The 22,898-nt window shown below is 43.2% G+C and overlaps 1 protein-coding gene across 1 annotated transcript in view; it reads left to right on the top strand.

The window, feature by feature from the left end:
* LOC149336827 (uncharacterized) overlaps positions 1-22,898 on the top strand; it is a 51,768-nt gene that overhangs the window by 12,839 nt on the left and 16,031 nt on the right. The window contains exon 5 of the mRNA XM_089554245.1: positions 2,054-2,557. Within this exon, the coding sequence (XP_089410371.1) occupies positions 2,054-2,557 (504 nt within the window). The remainder of the gene's footprint in view (positions 1-2,053; positions 2,558-22,898) is intronic.

Raw genomic sequence — 22,898 nt, 5'->3', positions numbered from 1 at the left:
TCTCGGTCTTGAAATGATACATTGTATTTATTTGTAGGTGTTTTGGTGGAAATTCACGATGGTCGCTGCCTTGTCATTATTAATTGTACACTGCACTCTACATTGCATCTCATGTGAGTGAGGGCATGCTTCAGTGTTTCCTGTCATCTGCTGCTTGTTCTTTGCTGTTGAAAATGAAGCTGCTGCACTTGCTGACAGATTTTTCTTTATGCCTCTTTGAATAGTTTTTGCTTCACCATTTTACATTTTATTTCTTCCTTGGTGATAATTGATGGGCAATTTTGTGTTATTTACATCTGTGAACCTTTGCTTCATGCAAAATCCTACATTTACAGCACCTGAGTGGTTCTGCAGCTTTTTTGCGGAAATTTCAGAATAAGTCTTACACTAGCAGCTTTTGGTGATGGTGTTTAACCCGCTGCGGTGGCTCAGTGGTAAAGCGCCCGTCTACCGAGCCAGAGTACCCAGGTTCGAACCCGACCGCGGCAGCCACGTTTCGATGGAGGCGAAACGCAAGAGGCGCCCGTGTGCTGTGCGTTGTCAGTGCACGTTAAAGGTCCCCAGGTGGTCGAAATTATTCCGGAGACCTCCACTACGGCACCTCTCTCTCTCTTTCTTCTTTCACTCCTACCTTCCTCCCTTCGCTTACGGCGCGGTTCAGGTGTCTGGCGCGGTTCAGGTGTCCGCGGACACTGCGCCATTTCCTTTCCTCAAAAACCAATTTAGCAATTTACGTGTTCTCTTGGTTGTTGGCTTTCCTACATTGCACGCAGTAATATTGTGCAACCATAGAGATTACATACCATAAAGAGTGTTGGAAGTAATGTTTGTGTTAATTTACTGTGGAAAAATAAAGTACGGTCTTAAACCTAAATTTAGCACTGCCACCTTTCTTTGTGATGTGGAGCACACTGCTGTGGATATTGCAGAGGCTGAAAAAACAGGATTCGCACTGTGGAAGAAGAACCCGAAATGATCTGGAAGAATGCAGTGGGGTGGTGACTGCGCATCTGGGACCAATGCCTTGAAAATATGTATCTCTTAAAGTTGGCTGCTGACCTCTCCAACACGCACAATGCTGAAGTGACCTTTTCATTCAATGGACGACTCCCACTGCATCCAACTAGAAGCCACTGGGTCAGCGAATGGCAAGAGTGACCACGCGAAGGCCTAAATACTTCCTGCTAGGCTGTGTGGCAAATGCACTGAAATTTTGCAGAACTTGCTTAGCAAAACGCGACGAAAGCATATTCAAGATGTGCCACTCCTGACTGAGTTGTCACTTTTCAGACTCCATCCTCACCAATCACTTTCGCTTCCCCCGCAGTTATACCATTTTATTGGTAGGAACAGTAACAATATAGAAATACCCTTGTCACTGACATGGTTGGCATCGATGCATGCATTCAGTTGCTATGACTGCTAAAACTATTCCATATCTGCAAGGTCTTGCATTTCTACTTTGTTATAGTTCTCACTTTAATTTATGCCTCACACCTTTTCTGTTTGTTGTTTTTCATGTACGGTGTTGACATGGCTCGAATAGCTGCGTTACAGAGTGCACGAATGACAGTAGCTGCTGAAGTTTCAGTCATGCTTTGCATATTCTTTGTTGTGCTAAAAAAGGGAAGGGGAAATGATGCTAAAAAATTATGTGCCTGTGATGAAACCTGGTGCTATGCGTCAGTCAGTGCCTATGAACAAGGAAGTACTAAATGTATGCTTCTCTTTTTACAGCAAGTCGTGCTTTACACTGATAAAGTGCTGCGAGGGCATGTAATGTTTGTAATTTATGCTCTGCGCTACTCAGCTACAGAAGCAACAGGGTTTTTCAAGTCATGTGCTATGATTTGCTGTCCTTGTGATATGAAATGTGGGCCTAGTTTAAAAGAGAATAGCTTTCAATTTAGGTCTGCATCGCAAGGCTTGGTTTTTCGATCATGACAAAATGTGACCAGCTTGAGTTTGAGCATCCTCAGCATTCATTAACTAACCTAGAGACATAGGCCAGCTGTTATCAATGCATTGAGGCATACCCTTCATATCTATGGAGATACATGTATTGTTTCTTTGCGCAGATTTGGTCACGGCTAAGAGAAGCTGCATCTCTTCTCCGGAACAAAATTCGCAAGGACGTGGAAAGCGCTTCCTGTGCCCCGAATGTGGCTATGCTACAGTGCATAACCATGTTTTCAAGAGACACCAGAGAAGCCACACTGGAGAGCGTCCTTTCCAATGCAGCCATTGCAGCAAGGCGTTCACTACTTCAGACCACCTTGTGAGGCACATCCGTATCCATACGGGTGAGAAGCCACACCAGTGTAATCACTGTGGCAAGAGCTTCACAGAGAAGGGCAACCTGACAGAGCATGTTCGCATCCACACAGGCGAGAAGCCATACCACTGCGATCACTGTGGCAAGCGCTTCACACAGAGCGGACACCTGAGAAAACACCTCCACCTCCACACAGGCGAGAAGCCGTACCAATGCCATCTATGTCCCGAGGTCTTCGCGCAGAAGGCGGCCCTGCGTTACCATCTGCGATCTCACAAGAAGGCAACTCTGTAGTAGATTTTTTTTTTTGCACAAGTAGATTTTCGCACAGGCTCTGTCTAAAGTTCTCTTGGTGCGCAGTTTATTCATCCAAAGGCATTTGCTATTGAATTATGTTACGGGGGGTGTTCTGCGACCATTTATTGTCAGCCATTGCATTGTAAGAATCTGTTAATCTCGTTGTGATGTCTTGATTGAAATCATCCAGAAGGATATTTTAACATTAATCATGTTGACACTATCTGATGGAAGTTGTAATAATTGTAATATAAGCAGTAGCAAAATTTTAAGGTGACTGGCTGTTAAGTATCCTGCTATTCTGGACCTGATATGAGAGCAACACTACTAGATGTGCTTGCAGAATATTAATGTTTTGTTTCGGTTGCATATTTTTGAAGCAGCATGCTTTTTGCCTCTTTTTTGCTTCTAAGAGAAAGAATAGTTAACGAACTATTTCCGAGAAGTTTGGCAGACTGTGCACAGTATGTTTTTGGAATGCTTACCTGGTTCAAAATGCTTCCCTTTCTAAAAGAAGACGAGAGAAAGGTTCATATTTATTTTCTGTTGGATCCAGCAAGTTTTCGAGGAAATGTGGCTCTGGCACTTTTTTTTTTGCTGCTATATAAATTGGATAAATGATCTCTGTTTTGAAATGATACATTGTGTTTATTTGTAGATGTCCTGGTAGAAGCTCAGGGCGGTCACTACCTTGTCATTCTTTAATTGCCCCTCATGGGAGTGAGGGCATGCTTCAGTCTTTCCTATCGTCAGCTGCTTGTACTTTTTTAATGAAAATGAAACTGCAGCACATGCTGACAGATTTTTCGTTTGCTTCTTTTAGGAGTTTTTGCTCTGCCATTTCATCTTGTATTTTTTCCTTCGCTGATGTTTGATTGGCAATTTTGTCTTATTCAGGCAAAATCTTACATTTACAGCACCTGAGTGGTTGTCCAGCTTTTTTGCAGAAATTTCAGAATAAATCTTACAGTCGCAGTTTTAGCGATGACGTGTTCTCTTGGTTGTTGGCTTTTCTCACAATGCACACAGTAATGTTGTGCAATCATAAAGATTTCATAGCATCAAGAGTGTTTGAAGTTACATTTGTGTTAATTTATTTTGGAACAATAAAGTACAGTCAGGATCCCCATTGTAGCACAGTCACCTTTCTGTCTCATGTGCAGTACACTGTTGTGGATATTTGACAGGCAGAAGAACGGGACTTCCACAGTGGAAGAACAACCCGAAGTGATCTGGAGGGATGTAGCTGGGACAATGACTGCTCAGCTGGGAGCAACGACTTGAAAATGTGTGTCTATTAAAGTTGGCCACAGACCTGTCCAACATGCACAGTGCAGAAGTGGCCTGTTCATTCAGTGGACGACTCCTACTGCGTCCAACTGGAAGCCATTGGGTCAGTGAATTTCAGGAGTGACCACACAAAGGCCCAAATACTTCCTGCCAGGCTGTGTGGCAAATGCATTGATATTTTGCAATACTTGCACAGCAAAACTCGACGGAAACATATTCAAGGCGTGGCACTCCTGACTGAATTGTCACTTTTCAGACTCCATCCTCACTAACCACTTTCGCTTCCTATTCTGCTCCATGAGTGTCATCTTCGTGCTTCTAAGATATCTGCCAGAGTATGTTTGTTGGTAAGCAGAAGCCACTCGGTGCACACTTACTCTCTACTGCCTCTCTTAAATGACTGATTTGTGAGAGTTTTTACTAAAAGGCACCATAAGTAAAAATAAAGCAGACCACACGAGAGATGCATGCAGGAATGTGTCTCTCACGTCTTTTTTGCCTGGTGTGCCTTTTCGTAGAAATATGTAAGTACAACTAACCCAACAGCACATGTTAAGCAACCTATATCTGTGTCTTATGGCCATCTGTCTGCTTTACTATTTTCCCCTTTTCGTATTGTAAAAAATGTCAAACCAACTTTCTGAACAGTTTTTGTAAGGTGGTTTTCATGAGGTAGTTGTGCAATGAAATTGCTTAGCACCGTGTACTATGTTACATGTTCAGATGTATTGTACATTAAGAATGCTGAGGTCATGTTGAGACAGCAACAAACAAGGGGACGCAAAAACTTTAGTACATATGGCAACTGCAATTGCTAAGCAGAGGAGTATGAACACGGACCATTTCTTTTATTTCTCTATTGCTACAATTTTTATTTTCTTCCATCAAGAAGTTTGAATAAAGGTGAGGAATATGCTTTCCTAGGTACTTAATTTCCTTGTCTGTGGGTGCATTGGGTGACCTATGACATATGCGAGGCACGATATCCAATTTCCTTGCCATTTAATGTCACGGAAGGACTACTGATGCATTTTTCTCAAAGACTATGCATGTAATACGCTTTACGCTTGTTTTTATAAATAGTGTCTTTGTTGCGCTGTTCACCCACCATGAGTAGGATACAACCCTGCGTTGTCATGCTAGCAGGGCTAGAAGGGGGTCCTCTGATGGAGAAGAGCCGCTTGGTTCGAAGGAAGTAGATTCTCCCCACCAAAGGACCCCTTCGAGCCAATGGCATCCGCCAATTCTCATGACCCCTAGAATGAAGCGGCTTTTCCCCATCAAAGGACCCGCTTCCAGCCAATGGCATCGGCTGATTCTCATGACCTCAAGAACGAAGCAGCTTTTCCCCGTCAAGGGACCCATTCCGGCCGACGGCATTGGCCAATTCTTATGACCCCAAGAATGAAGCGGTTTTCCCCGTCAAAGGGCCCCCTTCCAGCCAGTGGAGTCAACCGATTCTCATGACCCTGCTAGCGTAACAAGGCAGGAAGCGCCCTGACAATCCTGGAAGGGACTATCCCCGACTATGGAGGAAGGGAACTATCCCCTTTCGTCTGCCACTGTCCTCATTGACACGCTAGCAGGGTCATGAGAATCGACCAACGCCATTGGCTGGAAGAGGTCCTTTGACAAAGCTGCTTCATTCTCGAGTTTTATCCAAGTGTAATGGTGCATCTCTTGTGCACTTTGTTCAAAATATATAGATCATGGATCATCTCAACTCAAGGAACATGTATATTTGTACTTTTCAGCCTAAAACCTCACCAAGCGAAAAAAATTTTATCAGAGCAATGTTTCCTGGAACTCTTGAATGCATCAGTAAAAGGAAAAAGAAGCCTCATGTCTCATCGGAAAAGCGCAAGCACTGAATACCAGAAAATGAACTGTCAAAGCTCGCACCATGCAGTGTCTTATTTTCTAGAGCCCATTTCATTGCCACTTTTTTCTTTATAAGTGCACAAATGTAAGACAGCACACAACAACAGAATGTCCTAAACCAAAAGAGAAACTTACTCTAGTCGGATACAACATGAGACTGCAGTAAGCTCCGCCCCCTTATCAAAACTTTTTATTCACAGATGTGATTGATTAGCGGAGTAGTACAGGCTGCCATGTAGCCGCACAAACTACGCGAGATTACAAGCAGTGAAATTCAGGTACAAGGCCCAGTGCTATCGCAATGTCGCCAGGAAATGGTGACCTGGCGGCCTACAAACTTTCCTTGCTCTGAGCCTATTCTCTGCTTAGAACTTATTTTAATTGTCGTGATAAATGCTGCTGCATTGTTTTTGTAAATATACTTGACATATATTAGTTTTTGCACACAGACACACCAACGCGCTGACTCATTTTATCAGTGCATATAAACAACAATGAAATGTTCCAAGTACAGGGCACATGTATATGCCTGCAGTGTGTAAAGGCAGTGTGACATTTTGGGGCTCAGCTCGTAACTGTCATGGTTTTGTCGCATCTATTAGCTCAAACAATACATGCATACACACATTCCAGTGTAAGCTGATTTATGGTGTATGGTTTATAGGGGTTTAACGTCCCAAAGCGACTTGGGCTATGAGAGACGCCGTAGTGAAGGGCTCCGGAAATTACAACCACCTGGGGTTCTTTAGCATGCACTGACATCACACAGTACACGGGCCTCTAGAATTCTGCCTCTATCGAAATTCAACCGCAGTAGCCAGGATCAAACCCGCGTCTTTTGGGTCAGCAGCCGAGTGCCCTAACTACTGAGCCATCGCGGTGGATACATACCATACGAGTATAAGCATCATACCAGTACAAGTATATGCATCTATCCTCTCATCTAACAGTGCTTTGAGGGCTTCCCTTATATGTTTATTACTCAGTAATATCACCAGAACTTCGAGACTCCGGAACTAGCCCCACTGGATAAGGTTCTTGCATTAAACGTTGCTATGTTCAGTAGTGACAGCTGATCCGGATCATGAGAGGGAAATAACTAGAGGAATAAGAATGGGGTGGAGCGTGTATGGCAGGTTCTCTTAGATCATGAATGGCAGTTTACCGCTATCTCTCAAGAGAAAAGTATACAACAGCTGTATTTTGCCGGTACTCACCTATGGGGCAGAAACATGGAGGCTAACAAAGAGGGTTCAGCTTAAGTTAAGAACAACGCAGCGAGCTATGGAAAGAAAAATGATAGGTGTAATGTTTAGAGATCAGAAGCGGGCGGAGTGGGTGAGAGAAGAAACGCGGGTTAATGACATCCTAGTCGAAATCAAGAGGAAGAAGTGGGCTTGGGCAGCACATGTAATGCGAAGCAAGGTAACCGCTGGTCCCTAAGGGTAACGGAGTGGATTCCAAGAGAAGGCAAGCGTAGCAGGGGGCACCCGAAACTTAGATGGGAGGATGAGATTAAGAAATTTGTGGGAATACGGTGGCTGCAATTGGCCAGGGACAGGGTTAATTGAAGAGACATGGGAGAGGCCTTTGCCCTGCAGTGGGCGTAGTCAGGCTGATGATGACGATAATGACGATGATGAAGTAAAGGTGAGGGAGGGCCGCATAATTTTTCAAAATCAGAGTGAGGGTGAGGGAGGGCCATGGATTCAAAAGTGAGGGTGAGGGAGGAAAATAAAAGTTAGGGCTCTTGCCATCCTCTGCTCAAAATATGCGGCAAACACAAGCACGCAACTAGAAAAAAGCAAGTATGTTGAATTAAAGGAAGAGGTTGCTTTTCCATGGAATTTTTCTCATTGTTAACAATGCAACGACAGCGAACGCAGAAAGAGATCCATGCCTTGCAGTTCAATATGTGAATAAGGCCAGGAACCGTTTGTTTAGAACAACCTTGATTTTAACTTCACTGCGGTTGTTGTGCAGATTTTAAGTGGACATTAATAATAGAAGAAGAAACCACTAGCCTCCCAAAGCCAACATTGTCCATGACCAAGGCCCTTGAAATATGCTACATTTTTGTTCTCTTCCCGGCATGTATGGGAAATGACAACTGAGACTTTATGTACAGTCTTTGTCAAAAATATACAGCCCAAGGGGTTTGCTTTCAAGACGTGTAGCGGGACTCTTAAGCGCATATGGTAGTCCTAAGCTTGGGATGGTTGAGGACGCAAGTTCCTCCAGCCTTTTTGTGATTAGGGTCCCCGACTATGAAAGAGGAGCCACACTGCAGGGCTCAGAAGCAGACTCCTTGGGCTGTATACTTTTGACAAAGACTGCACATACTGCTTTCAGCAGAAGCTACAGATACTTACTGAGAAGAATGTATTCATAGTGAACCACTCATGCACTCGACCTCCTCAAATTAGTACAGATCCTAAATTATTAGTTATCACCAATTTGTAACCCATTCCAGTACCTCTACATAAAACCGGAACTAGCGTTATGAAATCAATCGCATTGCCATGCCGCCATACAGTCCCCGCACTACCCTGATCCTCGAATTTCTCTCGTGGTGCACATGGCTGCGGAGTTCTCCAATAGAGGTCAAACTAGCCTCGATATCACCGGCCACCCACCTTAATTTGTGTCCCAAGCAATGCTTGGCGCTATCATTAAAGCACGCCATTACAATAACCCCAGACACACCAACTTGTAATAGAAAAAATGGTTGCATACAAGGTGATTGAACACAGTCCAGGGAGGGTGATGCCTATATGATGAATTGAAGAAATAAAAATGAAAACTCTCGACTGGAAGAACAATAAAAATGGACTGACCGTTGGAGGACATGCCAGTAGCATAACAACTGAAAAGTAGCAAACGAAAAATACTTCAGGCAGACAACGTAAAAATCAACACATATGAAATGAAATTGAAAGAAATGAAATGAAAAGATTTATTTGAGCAGAGCAGTTACAGCATCTGCTGCAGGGGCAGAGGCTAAAGGCTATGGTGCCTGACGAGGCCTCTGACCCCCTGCAGTCGACGGAAGTGCAATACAATTTGCGCATAACAAGAAGGTAAGTCACAAAATTAAAACAAGTGGGGATAAATTATGCAAATATAATCACAACATTAAGACAGTATACGGAATGCTATAAACATGTACTATAATATGCAAGGATATTATAGAGATTTTGTTCAGTATGCAATCATTGGAGGACATTTATAACAAAAATAAAGTGAAAAATCATGGTACAAGAGATGGATATATCCTGTATATGCATGTCAAAAGTACTCGTCACTCCGCGTACAAAACAACTGTGCAAATCTACTTGTGCAAAAAAAAAATCTACTACAGAGTTGCCCTCTTGTGAGATCGCAGATGGTAACGCAGGGCCGCCTTCTGCGCGAAGGCCAGGGGACATAGATGGCATTGGTACGGCTTCTCGCCTGTGTGGATGTGTTCCCTCAGGGGTCCGCTCTGTGTGAAGCGCTTGCCACAGTGATCGCAGTGGTACGGCTTCTCGCCTGTGTGGATGTGAAGGTGTTCCCTCAGGTGTCCGCTCTTTGTGAAGCGCTTGCCACAGTGATCGCAGTGGTACGGCTTATGGCCTGTGTGGACACGAACATGGTTCTCCAGGATGGTCTTCTGTGTGAAGCTCTTGCCACAAATAATACACTGGTATGGCTTCTCGCCCGTATGGATACGGATGTGCCTCACAAGGTTGTCTGAAGTAGTGAACGCCTTGCTGCAATGGCTGCATGGGTAAGGACGCTCTCCAGTGTGGGTTCTCTGGTGCCTCTTGAAAACATGGTTATGCACTGTAGCATAGCCACACTGGGGGCACAAAAAGCGCTTTTCGCATCCTTGCGAATTTTGTTGTGGAGACGAGGTGCAGCTACTCTTAGCTGTGACCAAACCTGCACACAGAAACAATGCATGGATTTCTTTAGACATAAAGGGTATGCCTCAATGCATTGATAACAGCTAGTGTATGTCTCAAGGATAGTTATTGAATGGCAAGGATGCTCAAACTCAAGCCGGTCAGATCTTGTCATGGTCGAAGAACCAAGCCTTGCGATGTAGACCTAAATTAAAACCTATTCTCTTTAAAACTAGGCCCATATTTCATATCACGAGGACAGCAGATCATAGCACATGACTCGAAAAACACTGTTGCTTCTGTAGCTGAGCAGAGCAGAGCATAAATTACGAACATTGCATGCCCTCGCAGGACTTTATCAGTGTAAAGCACGACTTGGTGCAAAAAGAGAAGCATACATTCAGTACTTCCTTGTTCACAGGCACTGACTGACGCATAGTACCAGGTTGCATCACAGGCACACAATTTTTTAGCACCATTTCCCCTTCCCTTTTTTTTAGCACAACAAAGAATTTGCAGAGCACGACTGAAATTTCAGCTGCTGCTGTCATTCATGCACTCTGAAGCGCAGCTATTCGAGCCATGTCAACACCGTACATGAAAAACAACAAAAGAAATAGTGTGAGGCATAAATTAGTGAGAACTATAACAAAGTAGAAATGTGAGACCTTGCAGATATGGAATAGTTTTAGCAGTCATAGCAACTGAAAACGCATCGATGCCAACCATGTCAGCGACAAGGGTATTTCTATATCGTTACTCTTACATAAGGTTTCATACACAATAATAAGGTATAATTGCGGGTGAAGCGAAAGTGATTAGTGAGGATGGAGTCCGAAAAGTGACAACTCATTCAGGAGTGCCGCGCCTTGAATATGCTTCCGTCGCGTTTTGCTAAGCAAGTTCTACAAAATTTCAGTGCATTTGCCACACAGCCTGGCAGGAAGTATTTGGGCCTTTTTGTGGCCACTCTTGCCATTCACTGACACAATGTCTTCCAGTTGGACGCAGTAGGAGTCGTCCATTGAATGAAAAGGCCCCTTCAGCACTGTGCGTGTTGGAGAGGTCAGCAGCCAACTTTAATAGATATATATTTCTAAGGCGTTGGTCCCAGATGCGCAGTCACCGTCCCAACTCTATTCTTCCAGATAATTTCGGGTTCTTCTTCCCCTGTGTGAATCCTGTTTTTCAGCTTCTGCAATATCCACAGCAGTGTGCTCCACATCACAAAGAAAGGTGGCAGTGCTAAACCTACGTTTCCGACCATACTTTATTTTTCCACAGTAAATTAACACAAACATTACTTCCAACACTCTTTGTGGTATCTAATGTCTATGGTTGCACAATATTACTGCGTGCAATGTAGGAAAGCCAACAACCAAAAGAACACGCCATCACTAAAAGCTGCGACTGTAAGACTTATTCTGAAATTTCCGCAAAAAAGCTGCACAACCACTCAGGTGCTGTAAATGTGGGATTTTGCATGAAGCAATGGCTGCAAAGATGCAAACAACACAAAACTGCCCATCAATTATCACCAAGGAAGAAATAAAATGCAAAATGGCGAAGCAAAAACTCTTCAAACACACAAAGAAAAATCTGTCAGCAAGTGCTGCACCTTCATTTTCACCAGCAAAGTACACGCAGCAGAATGATAGGAAGCATTGAAGCATTCCCTCATTCCATGAGATGCAATGTATAAAGCGCAGTGTAGAATTAACAATGACAAGGCAGCGACCATCATGAATTTCCACCAAAACACCTACAAATAAATACAATGTGTCATTTCAAGACAAGGATCACCTATCCAATATATATAACAGCCACAAGAAATGTGCCAGAGCCACATTTCCTACAAAAAATGTTGTATGCTACAGAAAACAAAGATGATGAACCTTTTTCTCATCTGATTTTAGAAAGGGAACCATTTTGAATGAAGCAAGCATTCCAAGAATATACTGTGCACAGTCTGCCCAATTTTTCAGAAATGGTTTGTTAACTACTCTTTCCCTTACAAGCAAACAAGAGGCAAAAAGCATGCTGCTTGAGATATTTTGAAACCAAAAGAAAACATTAATATGCTGCAAACACATCTAATAGTGTTGTTCTCATTTTAGGTGCAGAAAAGCAAATTACTTTGGAGTCAGTTACGTTAAGATTTTGTAACCGCTCATACTTTCCTACAAATATTGCAATTCGTATCAGATAGTGTCAACATGAATAATGTAAAAATATCCTTCAGGATCATTGCAATCAAGACAACAGGACGAAATTGACAGACTCTTACAACGCACAATGGCTCACAATAACTTCTCCAATAAATTCTCGCACAACACCCTGTAACATATTTCAATAGCAGATGCCTTTAGATGAATAAACTGCGCACCAACAGAACTTCAGACACAGCCTCCGCGAAAACTTACTTGCTAAAAAAAATACTACACATTTGCCCTCTTGTGAGATTGCACATGGTGATGTAGGTTCGCTTTGCGCGCAAAGACCTCGGGGCATAGATGGCATCGGAACGGCTTCTCGCCTGTGTGGACGCGGAGGTGTTTTTTCAGGGTGCCCCTCTGTGTGAAGCGCTTGCCACAGTGATCGCAGTGGTACGGCTTCTCGCCTGTGTGGATGCGAAAATGCTCTGTCAGGTTGCTCTTGTCTGAGAAGCTCTTGCCACAGTCAATGCACTGGTATGGCTTCTCGCCCGTATGGATACGGATGTGCTGCACAAGGTGGTCTGAAGTAGTGAATGCCTTGCTGCAATGGCTGCACTGGTAAGGACGCTCTCCAGTGTGGGTTCTCTGATGCCTCTTGAAGTGAGTGACATACGCTGTAGCATAGCCACAATCAGGGCACAGAAAGCACGTTCCGCATCGTTTCGTATTTTGTTGCGGAGACGAGGTGCAGCTACTCTTAGCTGTGGCCAAACCTGCGCAAAGAAACAATGCATGGATCTCCTTAGATATGAAGGGTATGCCTCAATGCATTGATTATAGCTGGCCTACGTCTCTAGGTTAGTTGACAAATGGTGAGGTTGCTCAAAGTCAGGCTGATCGGAGCTTGTCATGACCTAAGAACCGAGCCATGCTTCGACCATGCCGACCTAAAATAAAAGCTGTTCTCTTTTAGACTAGGCACATATTTCATATCACGAGGACAGCCAATCACAAGTACATGACTCAAAAAACACTGTTGCTTTTGCAGCTGAGCTGCGCAGAGCAGAAACGTAAACATTACAGCCCATTGAATGACTTTATCTATGTATGTCACGACTTGTTACAAAGAGAAAAGAACACATTTATTACTTGCTAGCTCACAGGCATAAACCTGCTCACAGTGCAAGGTTGCAGGGCAGCACTTCCCCTGAATCACATCATAACAAACAAGAATCCGCAGAACGCAACTGAACTCTCAGCTGCTGCTGTCGTTCATGCACTCTGTGAGACAGCTTTTCCAGCCATGTGAACACTATACATTAAAAAAAAAAAGAAAGGTGGGAGGCATAAATTAAATGAAAATTCCTTCAAGTAAAGTGAAAACTATAACAAAGCAGAAATGTGAGACCTTGCAGATATGGAATAGTTTTAACGGTCATAGCAACTGAATACATGCATAGATGCCAACCACGTCAGTAACAAGGGGATTAATATATTATTATAGTTACATTAGGTTTCATACACAATAATACATAACAGCAGGGGTTTCAGTGGCAGAGTTTCATGTTCCGAACGAATACCTAAAATAACGCAAAGTCACGGCATACACAAAGATACTAAACAGTGCAAGCCACACAGCGATTGACAAAGGCCTTTAGACAGATCTAGTTTAGTTTAGTTTACTTTATTGGGGTTTAACGTCCCAAAGCAACTCAGGCTATGAGAGACGCCGTAGTGAAGGGCTTCGGAAATTTCGACCACCTGGGGTTCTTTAACGTGAACTGACATCGCACAGTACACGGGCCTCAAGAATTTCGCCTCCATCGAAATTCGCCCGCCACAGCCGGGATCGAATCCGCGTCGTTCGGGTCAGCAGCCGAGCGCCGTAACCACTCAGCCACCGCGGCGGGTTTAGAGAGATCAGACACAATGATAACAACTATAATCTACAGTATAAGACGCCAAGCACAGCAAATAAAAAAAACACACATCAGAAGAGCAGGAACTGAACATCACTCTTTCACTGTCACCAGTCTAAAACCGATGCAATACTCATTAAAATAAAAACACCTTCTCCCGCCTTTTGCAACAGATTTCAAACCCAGAAACCTGCTTATTTAGCCACCTGGGACGTATATGTGAGCATCCATGTTGTGCAAGCTTGATATGCGCTTGGGAGGCACCGAGCACAATGGTGTGTATGCTGTGTAAACTCCATCAGGTACCAAACCATCTGCTGCCAGCATCATTTCCACAAAACATCATGTCAAGCATGCTACCTTTGTGAGTAGATTTACACCTAAGAGGGCATACTTCCTGGCTGGGAAAAGTAGAACTTTGATGAGACCAGCTAAGTTGTCATAAAATTATCATCAAAATAAATGATGTTGTAATCTGTCATCAGCATTTCAAAAACAAGAAGTTGTGTTTATCATGGTTCTAAATACAATTGTGAATAATCATTGTTGCGTAATATAACAAAATGCGCTTGGGTACTTTTTTCCTTGCGCATTCCGTACATTACGAAAAACAGCAAGCACGTGCAGAAACATCATACAATGACAACTTCAAACTACGATCACGCATAACACAAGCTTTTAGATGCATTCATAGAATCCCCATTGTGGCCTCCAATCTGTGTTAGAGTCATGAAATAATGAATGCTGTCGCTGTTTGAAACAATGTTAATTATTATATAACACCACAGTCACTAGTTCCAGGGCCATGACTACCAGGTGTTATCTAATCTAGTCTGCACTTAAGCTAAAAATGCAGTGCCCCCACCAGGCCAATCATGTCTTGCCTGAGCATTAAAAATTCATCTTGTACATCCAGATAAGTACAGCACGCGGAATCAGGACATTGAATCTAGATTATCAGAGCACTCAAGAAACAACTGCTTAAGCAACTTTTGCAGGTATATCATAAAAAAGTACAAACTATCATTAAAAAAATTAGTCTTGTACAGGTACTATGGAGGATAAAAGAAAGCAAAACTGCACTGCTGCTTTCCCCACAGCTTGGCACACAGCTGCACTGTCCTGACTCAATCATGAGCACCCCAACTAACATCATCTAAATTAAATGCAGAGCGATCATGATGACACTGTTGGAAAAGTGCCCCTACAAGGATGACACGGGTATACCAACAGCAGTATGTCAATAGTGGAGTGCTGGGCCATGAGACGATGCAATGACGCAGTCAAACTTGCTCTAGTTCAATCCACAATTCTGAGCCCCCTGATGTTACCTGTTAACCTGACCTCAATGGTCATCTCGTTACACATTCTGTCTTTGGCATATACAAACACCTCCATGACAATGTGTGAAGTTGCACTTCAGTGAAGCTCAGGAATGCTTTAAGGTGCAGTTCGAATGTTGCAAGGACAGAAGAACCAAGATATGCCTGCAGAGGGACTTCTGTGAACAAAAAAGCAAAAGCATGTATGCACTTGTTGAACAGAAAGCAAGCACAATTTTGTGGCAACTGCCTGCAAACTTGCAGGGCATGTTACAGTGAATGTTCACACAGTCTTTGACAAAATATGTTGCAGCATGGCCAGAAGGCAGGCAACAATGTGTTGGTAACTGTCGCAAAACTGTCTTGCACATCATCAGAAATGTCAGAAGGGGCTTTTCATCTTATTTATTTATTATTTATTATTTACACATACTGCAGTCATAAAGACCAAGCAGGGGGGCAACATTCAAAAAGCAAAAATAATATCAAACACTACGCAAATCCAGCGTTCCGGCAACAATAAAAGAAGAAAACCAAACAGAGGGCAATGATATTGTTAAGTTTACACATACAATAAGACACTCTTTTCAAAAGCAGCGGCATCCTGAGCCGAAAAGACATTTGCTGGCAGTGAGTTCCATGTTGTACGAAAAAGCTGAAAAACAAACAGAATAATAAGAAAAAATGCATCAACTCCAGGCAGAGCTCCCCAACATCTTTTGTCGAAATGGTGTTTGTTTAGGCTTTTGCAACACACACAAGAGTGTGTGAGAAGCCTAGGCTGCTTGGTACAATTAGAGAATACAGCTGCAAAAAAGAGGAATTTAGATTCGCTTTGATTCAGGAAAGGCACTCGAAACACAGGCAAGAATAACAAATGTTATGCATGGCGCAAGAAAGCCAGAAAACCACTGAAAAAGAATGCATATCAACCACCTTCCCACAGCAAATTAATACAAATATATGTATCACAAAGAGAGGCAGCTTTCATGGTGCCTATCTTTAAAAATGATTAAACTGCTTCCATATGGAAAACAGCCTTTCATTTTACTCTGCTCTGTATACTATGAAGAGTTACAAAAGTACCGAAGAATGAGAGATCACTGGCTTCCCAAATCTAACGTCTTCTACGATGCAGGTAATGAAAAATGGTTACGTCATCCTGCTGTTATTATCACCCAGGTGTAATAAGAAGTCTTAAATCCTGCTCTCATTGCTTTGAGAAGAAATGAATGATTCCAAGCAAAGGAACTGTCGCCGTGTTCAAATATTAACGTAACTGAGTTCTGAAAACAATGACATTTACTGCAGAAGTGCTAACTGGAAAGTGTCCCAGCAGTTTCCAAACAGCTTTGTTTCAAGCTGGTTGAATAAAGTGGGCCATTTGAGGCGAGTCACAGTACGAGTGCACTGAGTGGCTTCTCCCCGGCAAAGCAATACACTGCACATGAGTAAGTATAAGAACTGTGCTCTGAAGATCTTAATGCAACCTCATCTATGTACACACCAATAAAACAGCTACTCCAAACTGTCATTTAAATCGAAGATAATTGTAGATGCACAAAATTACAGCATGCAAGTGAGACAACACAGAACCAAATGAGCTGGTCACCACAAAGTGCTCAGGCTGCAAGTATTTGGTGGAAGCTTGCGCAACAAAGCTGCAAACTCAATGTCACTGAGAAGCTAGTCAGAGGACAAATTGTGCTATGAAATGGAAATAACTCCCATTAAGGTCATTAAGAGAGATTCAGTAAAACTACAGCTTCATTTTAATTAAAGATAAAGGCGAACATAACAAGAGACATTGAAGTAATCGTTCGCTGTACTGAAGGCATCAAGGAAAGCAAGGCAGTCAGGACGGACACAGCCAAGATAAACATTGCATTCCGTTAAACTATTCAACAAATACGATATAGGTGAGTAACAATGGCTTGGCTGGAAATTATTCAAAAACTGCCGGAGAGGAGACTTGAACTCTGCCGGAAATATGAGATCGGCTTTCAACCTGAAAAACAGGCAAACAGAAAATAAATCACCTCTTCCCATGACTTCATTGCATCCCGCTCTTGTGGAATTTTTTTTTCATATTTCACGGCGCAAATAGAGAAGGGAGACACTTTATTTTCTTTTCTTTGTTCCTAATTATGCAGCTCATTGTAAATCTGCAGAGTTACCAAGGTTTGCCATTTCTTCTATGCTTATTGTGTTTGGTTATGCAATATTTGTTTTGCAAATTTAGCCAATTTTCAAGTGAGTGTTGTCTTTGCAGAGAGTATAGATTCATGAGGCCTTCAACAAGTACCGGATTGATCCTCTATTTTCGTATGTTTGAACTAGTGTCAGAACACTTTATAAGGCAATGGGGTTATCTCCTCACTTTTTTGCTATAGCAATATGCATTTGTACGGAGCAGTCTCATCTTACTGGTAAATGGGTGAATTGGTTTTTGGAGAAAGTAAACGGCGCAGTATTTGTCTGGCATATCTCAGTGGACACCTGAACCACGCCGTAAGGAAAGGGAGGAAGCTGGGAGCGAAAGAAGAAAGAGAGAAAGAGGAGCCGTAGTGGAGGTCTCCGGAATAATTTCGACCACCTGTGGATTTTTAGCGTGCTTACGCAAAATGCGAAAGGCGCCTTGTGCAATGTCAATGCACGTTAAAGATCCCCAGGTGGTAGAAATTACTCTGGCACCTCTATCTCTCTTTCTTCTTTCACCAACACCTTCCTCCCTTCCCTTATGGCACAGTTCAGGTGTCCACCGAGATATGCCAGACAGATACTACGCCATTTCCTTTCCCCAAAAAACAATTTACCAATTTACCAGTAAGACGAGATTGTTCAGTACAAATGCTTAATGCCACAGCAAAAAAGTAAGGAGATAACCTCATACCCGTATCAATTATTCTGATACTAAATCAAACATCCAAAAATAGAGGATCAATCTAGAATTTGTTGAAAGACTCGGAAACCTATGCTCTCTGCAAAGACTACACTCACTTGAAAATACCCTAAATTTGCAAAAGAAATATTGCATAACCAAACTCAAGGAGCACTGAAGAAATGCCAAACCTTGGTAACTCTCCATATTAACAATGAGCTGCATAATTAGAAAAAAAAGAAGGAAATAAAGTGTCTTCTCTCACTCGCAAATGTAGTGGACAAGCTACTGCAAACCACTTGCTCTCATTAGTTGCGCTTATGCATGCTACATGAGATGAGTAACAAACACAAGGATGACACATGAAAAGATTAAATGTGTCAGAAAATACCAGGAAAGCCCTAAGAGGAAATATATAGTTTCAGAGAGCAGAAATCATGATGATAATTACAAGGAACCACACAAGGCAGCCATTTATGACAATGAGCCTTAGATGCTTATCCACCACTAAACCAACAAGACCCAACACATTTATTAAAATGGATGTGGCTAGAAAACAATCAAGATCAAAAAGGACAAAAAATGCGGGCCCATTCCAAGGAATCTCCTGCACTGTAAAATCTGAAGAAGAGAAATATCCATCATTATCAAAAGCCAGAAAAGGCTTAGCTGTCCTGTATTCTGTGCCTGGAAAGGCAACCTACTGTTCTAAGCATGCTCGTACATATGGCCCAACCGAAATAAGAGTCCGGAGCCTGGCTACCTGTCGCAGTTCAATACATAGCTGTATAATTACTCTTGGCATGAAAGGATGACAGCTGAACTGCGTTACTCTGACCACACAACGGATGCTAAGATCACCAGACACACTCCTTTATTGACTCTGGCTTGCAACCTATAACTGGCTGGTGAAGATGTACCAGAGTTGTTCTAAAGCACTGCAACTTTTTATCCTTGGCATCTTCATGTGAGCGCCAATGCCTGAAAAAGAAAAAAATTGAGTGCAATGACACAAGCAGCTGACTGTAATCGTTCCAAGGGTTTCACATGGACGTGATGTAGGTTTGTTAACTGAACGAAGAAGATTCTAGCTATGACTATTAGAACCATTAGCTAGGTTGATGTCTAGCATAACTGTATGAAACCTCTTTTAGATGCATGTTTTTACAGGGATGCTTTTTGCACAATAGCAAACATCATGCCCCTTTTTGAACTGAGTCAGCATTAAGATGTATCCCATGCTTAGTGCCATGAAGTGTCATCAACACTGTCCTTTCTACCATCTCCCTCAAGGGGACATTGTGAACAAATTACAGTTAGCCTCCATCAACAAATAACCGCACTGTAATGAGGAGAGCACTACTTTCACAGGAAATGAAGCTTTTATAAGCTAGAAAAGGAGGTGTCAGCATCACTGGCTCATTAGGGAAGTAAACTATGATGCACCGTCACAAATTTTTGGGCGCTGATTTGAAACCCAAAGCTACACTGCCATGTACTACAAGACAGTGGTAAAAGAGTGCTTTTCAACACAGACTTTGCTTGTTTTAATTGGGTGGAGGGATAAATTTTAACCACACTTTTTTCAGCAATCAATGCATCTTTCGGTGCCAGAAAAGCATCAACACAGGCAGAAGAAGCATAGAATCAAGTTTTACAAGGAATAAAAATAGAATGGAGCCTCCCTTAAAGGGACAGTGAGGAGAGCACTATTAATATTTTTTTATAGCAAAATCCGATAGTTCGGCGTGTCATGGCTTTGTTGCCACTTGGCCGGCAGCGAAAGATGCATTTATTTCTAAGAAATTTGGATTCGAAGTTGAAAAAGTTTTTCCCGCCGCTCTGATTCAAACTTGGAATTCTCCTATGACGACACAGGACTAAGTGACGTGAAACATGACGCGCACATGACGTAACAGGACTCCGTGATTTCTGGCAGCCAGAAGTGTGGCCTAGCAGCAGCCGAAAAGAAAGCTACCGCCGGCCGCACGTTGAAGGCATCTATCGGCTATTGCGGCCGTCGCTACAGTCGCTTCGCTTACGTTTGCACTGGCGTTTTGCCAGCATTACGATGGATCTCGTTCTCGAAGTCGTCAACGAAGTTCTTGCAAATAGACACCTTTAGCATAACGTGTACCATGGCCGTGTACCTTGTTACCGCTAGCGGAATACCGGGAGCCCGCCTACTGCCGGGGAGCAGGTGGTGATTGGTCCCAATGCTGCAGGCGCGCGCGTAGCTGCCGGACACGTGGCGCCACTTGGCGACGTCAAAGAGATTTGCGCATGCATTGGCTGCGCCTCAGTGATTTGTGGTTTCTCGACTCCTAGAGTTGCTAGAACCAATGGTTCTAGCAACACTGCTTTGTCCTATGACGTCACCACGCTTGTACTTGCGAGTTTGGCCTGTGGCGGCGATACCTGTATTTTGGTTTTTGCTCTTTTCTACGTTGCAAGAGCTTTGTTGTCAGTATGAGTGGCGTTTTTGTAATCAGGAGCTGGTATTCTGTCGATACAAGCCAACTTCAATTTCTCCTCAGTGTCCCTTTAATGCCCATTGACAGGGTCATGCTCTGCCAGAGCAAAGTATGATTGCGCAAAGAAGCAGCTGACCACACTAACGACCACTTGACTACTTTTCAGACCACTGAAAACACTTTTTACTAGCCATTGCAAGTACCTTCTTTTATTTTATAATTTTTAGTTCTTTATTTTACATTGCCTGGTTCATGTTTGGTGCGAGGCCGATGTGAGTTGGCGACACCCAGAGGTTGTTTAAGGCAAGCGCACTGTAGCTTTCCATGACGTCAATGGCGGCGAAGTTTGTATATGTCATCTAACTTTTCTTTGCTCATGCCACCTAGGATGACGTCATGGAAAATTTCATCACCACTGCTGCTCCGTGCCATACACACACAATGTTCATCCCTATCCACCAGGTAACACGGCACTTGTCATGGCTATGAGGTTTCATACTCGCTTCTCGTGAAAAAATCCTGCGTTCAAATCAAATACGTCCAACTTTTTTCTGTGATTCTTCTGTTTATGTGAAGCAGAAGAGCCACACACACATTGCTGAAATCGCTCACCACGGCCAGTAATGCTCGCACATTGAAAGCAACACATCATTAAAGTTCGACAATACGAGTTGTTGGGCGAGTTGGTGTTGACGGTGATCCACAACAACACCGCAAGAGACGGGACAGAGAAGAAGAGACACAACACAGAGCGGTGAAGTTGTGGCAGAGTTGTGCGTCAGCGCTCTGTGTTCTGTCTCTTCTTCTGTGTCCCGTCTGTTACGCTGTTGTTATGGAATATCATTAGAGGTGTGATATGTTAGTTTGTGCTGATCAAAGCCACAACTGCCTGCCTTGGCAGCATCAAGCATGTATGATGCAGACATGGTTTCTGAGATGACCTTACAGCCCATGAAATTTCTGAACCCAAAACATATACTGATTGCTTAGTAATGCAGTGGTGATGTGTACGAGTAGATAAAAAAAAAACTGGAAAAGACGAGCTCTGCCTTAACGGTATGACATCATAGCATTAGTGGGTTCATATCCAGATACGTGGTCATCTTATTTCAATTCACAGATCGCCGGGAGTCCTCAGAGCACCTCTGACGCAGTGGTGGAGGTTGCGTATCCCGAGCAACCTCTTGCTGCCAATTGCTAATTTAACTGCCACCTGTCGCAGTGGGCAGTTTGGAAACAATCCAGTAGGCAGGTTGTGATGATGTCACAATGTCATGTGATCGAGGTGCCGCAACTGCCACCTAGGTTGCTTCTCTGGGGATTTTTGCAGGGATTTTCCCCTTGCAGCCAACAAAGCTGACTCCAGATTTTCTGCGACACGGGGACCCTAAATCTATTGTGTTAATACTGCTGCTCAACCCCGTGGTGTTGAGGGGGCAGTAGTTGCCAAGTCATATTAATGCAGTGCAGATAAAGAAATACCGAAACGGCACTGCCAACTGCTATGCACCTTTGGAGGGATGCACACGGAGTGCACTCCACTCAATCACCGCTTTCCCGAGAGTCACAGAAGGCACCCAATCTTCACTGTTCACCAGATGCAATTCGATATTCGTTAAGCCCCTACCAAAGTGCATGTAAAGAAAACTGTGGGAAAGCTGAAGATAGCATATACAGCAGATTATCGCAGTATAATGACCAAGAGTCTACATTCACTGAAAACATAGCCTTCATGGGGTATTGACAGCCCTGGCTATTCTCACGAGCAAATTGGGATAAGGTCAACCATTTTTCACCACGAATTTCTTAGGATAGTCTACAGCGCCACTCACTTCGAGACAGCGATCACAGTGTCCTTTCCGGTTTTGATGCCACAAGCCAGAATTGAGCAACAGACAAAAATAAGCCTCATATCTTAATTCAATAATGTAATCAATAAATGCATCTTTGGCAGTCAAACAAGCATCAGCATATATCCACAAAGAGCCAGGCAACCGCTTTCTACTCAGAAAAAAAAAAAGAAGCTTATCTGAGTACCCCTTCAAAGTCCACACAAAGCTCTGATCATGTTTGCATCATGGCATGGTACATAAGATTTAACGTTCTAGGGCCGCACGTGGGCTATAAGAAATGCAGCAGCGGAGGGCTCCGGATTGGGCTCTTCATGTCCTTTACAATACACACGACATGGATGTCTTTGCATTTCAATCACAACATAATGCGTTTGCCATAGGTCGCATTTAAACCTTAAATCTATACCTCAGCAATCGACATCATCGCCAATGCGCCACACTGTTGGGTTGCATTTGTGTAAGGAATTTTGCATCGAGCTAAATTCCTTGAGTCACATACCTCTCAAAACAGCCTCTAAACTGGCTGCCTAAACAGCGCTTAATCTAACTTTCTTTTTTATGGCCAACCTCCAGGAGAGACCTCAACCGTAGCATTGGGGGGGGGGGGCGGGGGGGGGGTATGTTTAAAAGACAGAAGATCTGATATCGAATGGGAAGAGAACA

Source organism: Amblyomma mixtum, chromosome 7 (assembly GCF_055824585.1).
Source record: "Amblyomma mixtum isolate Tamu chromosome 7, ASM5582458v1, whole genome shotgun sequence".
NCBI classification, from domain to species: Eukaryota; Metazoa; Arthropoda; class Arachnida; order Ixodida; family Ixodidae; genus Amblyomma; species Amblyomma mixtum.
This window is presented reverse-complemented; position numbering and strand designations above follow the sequence as displayed.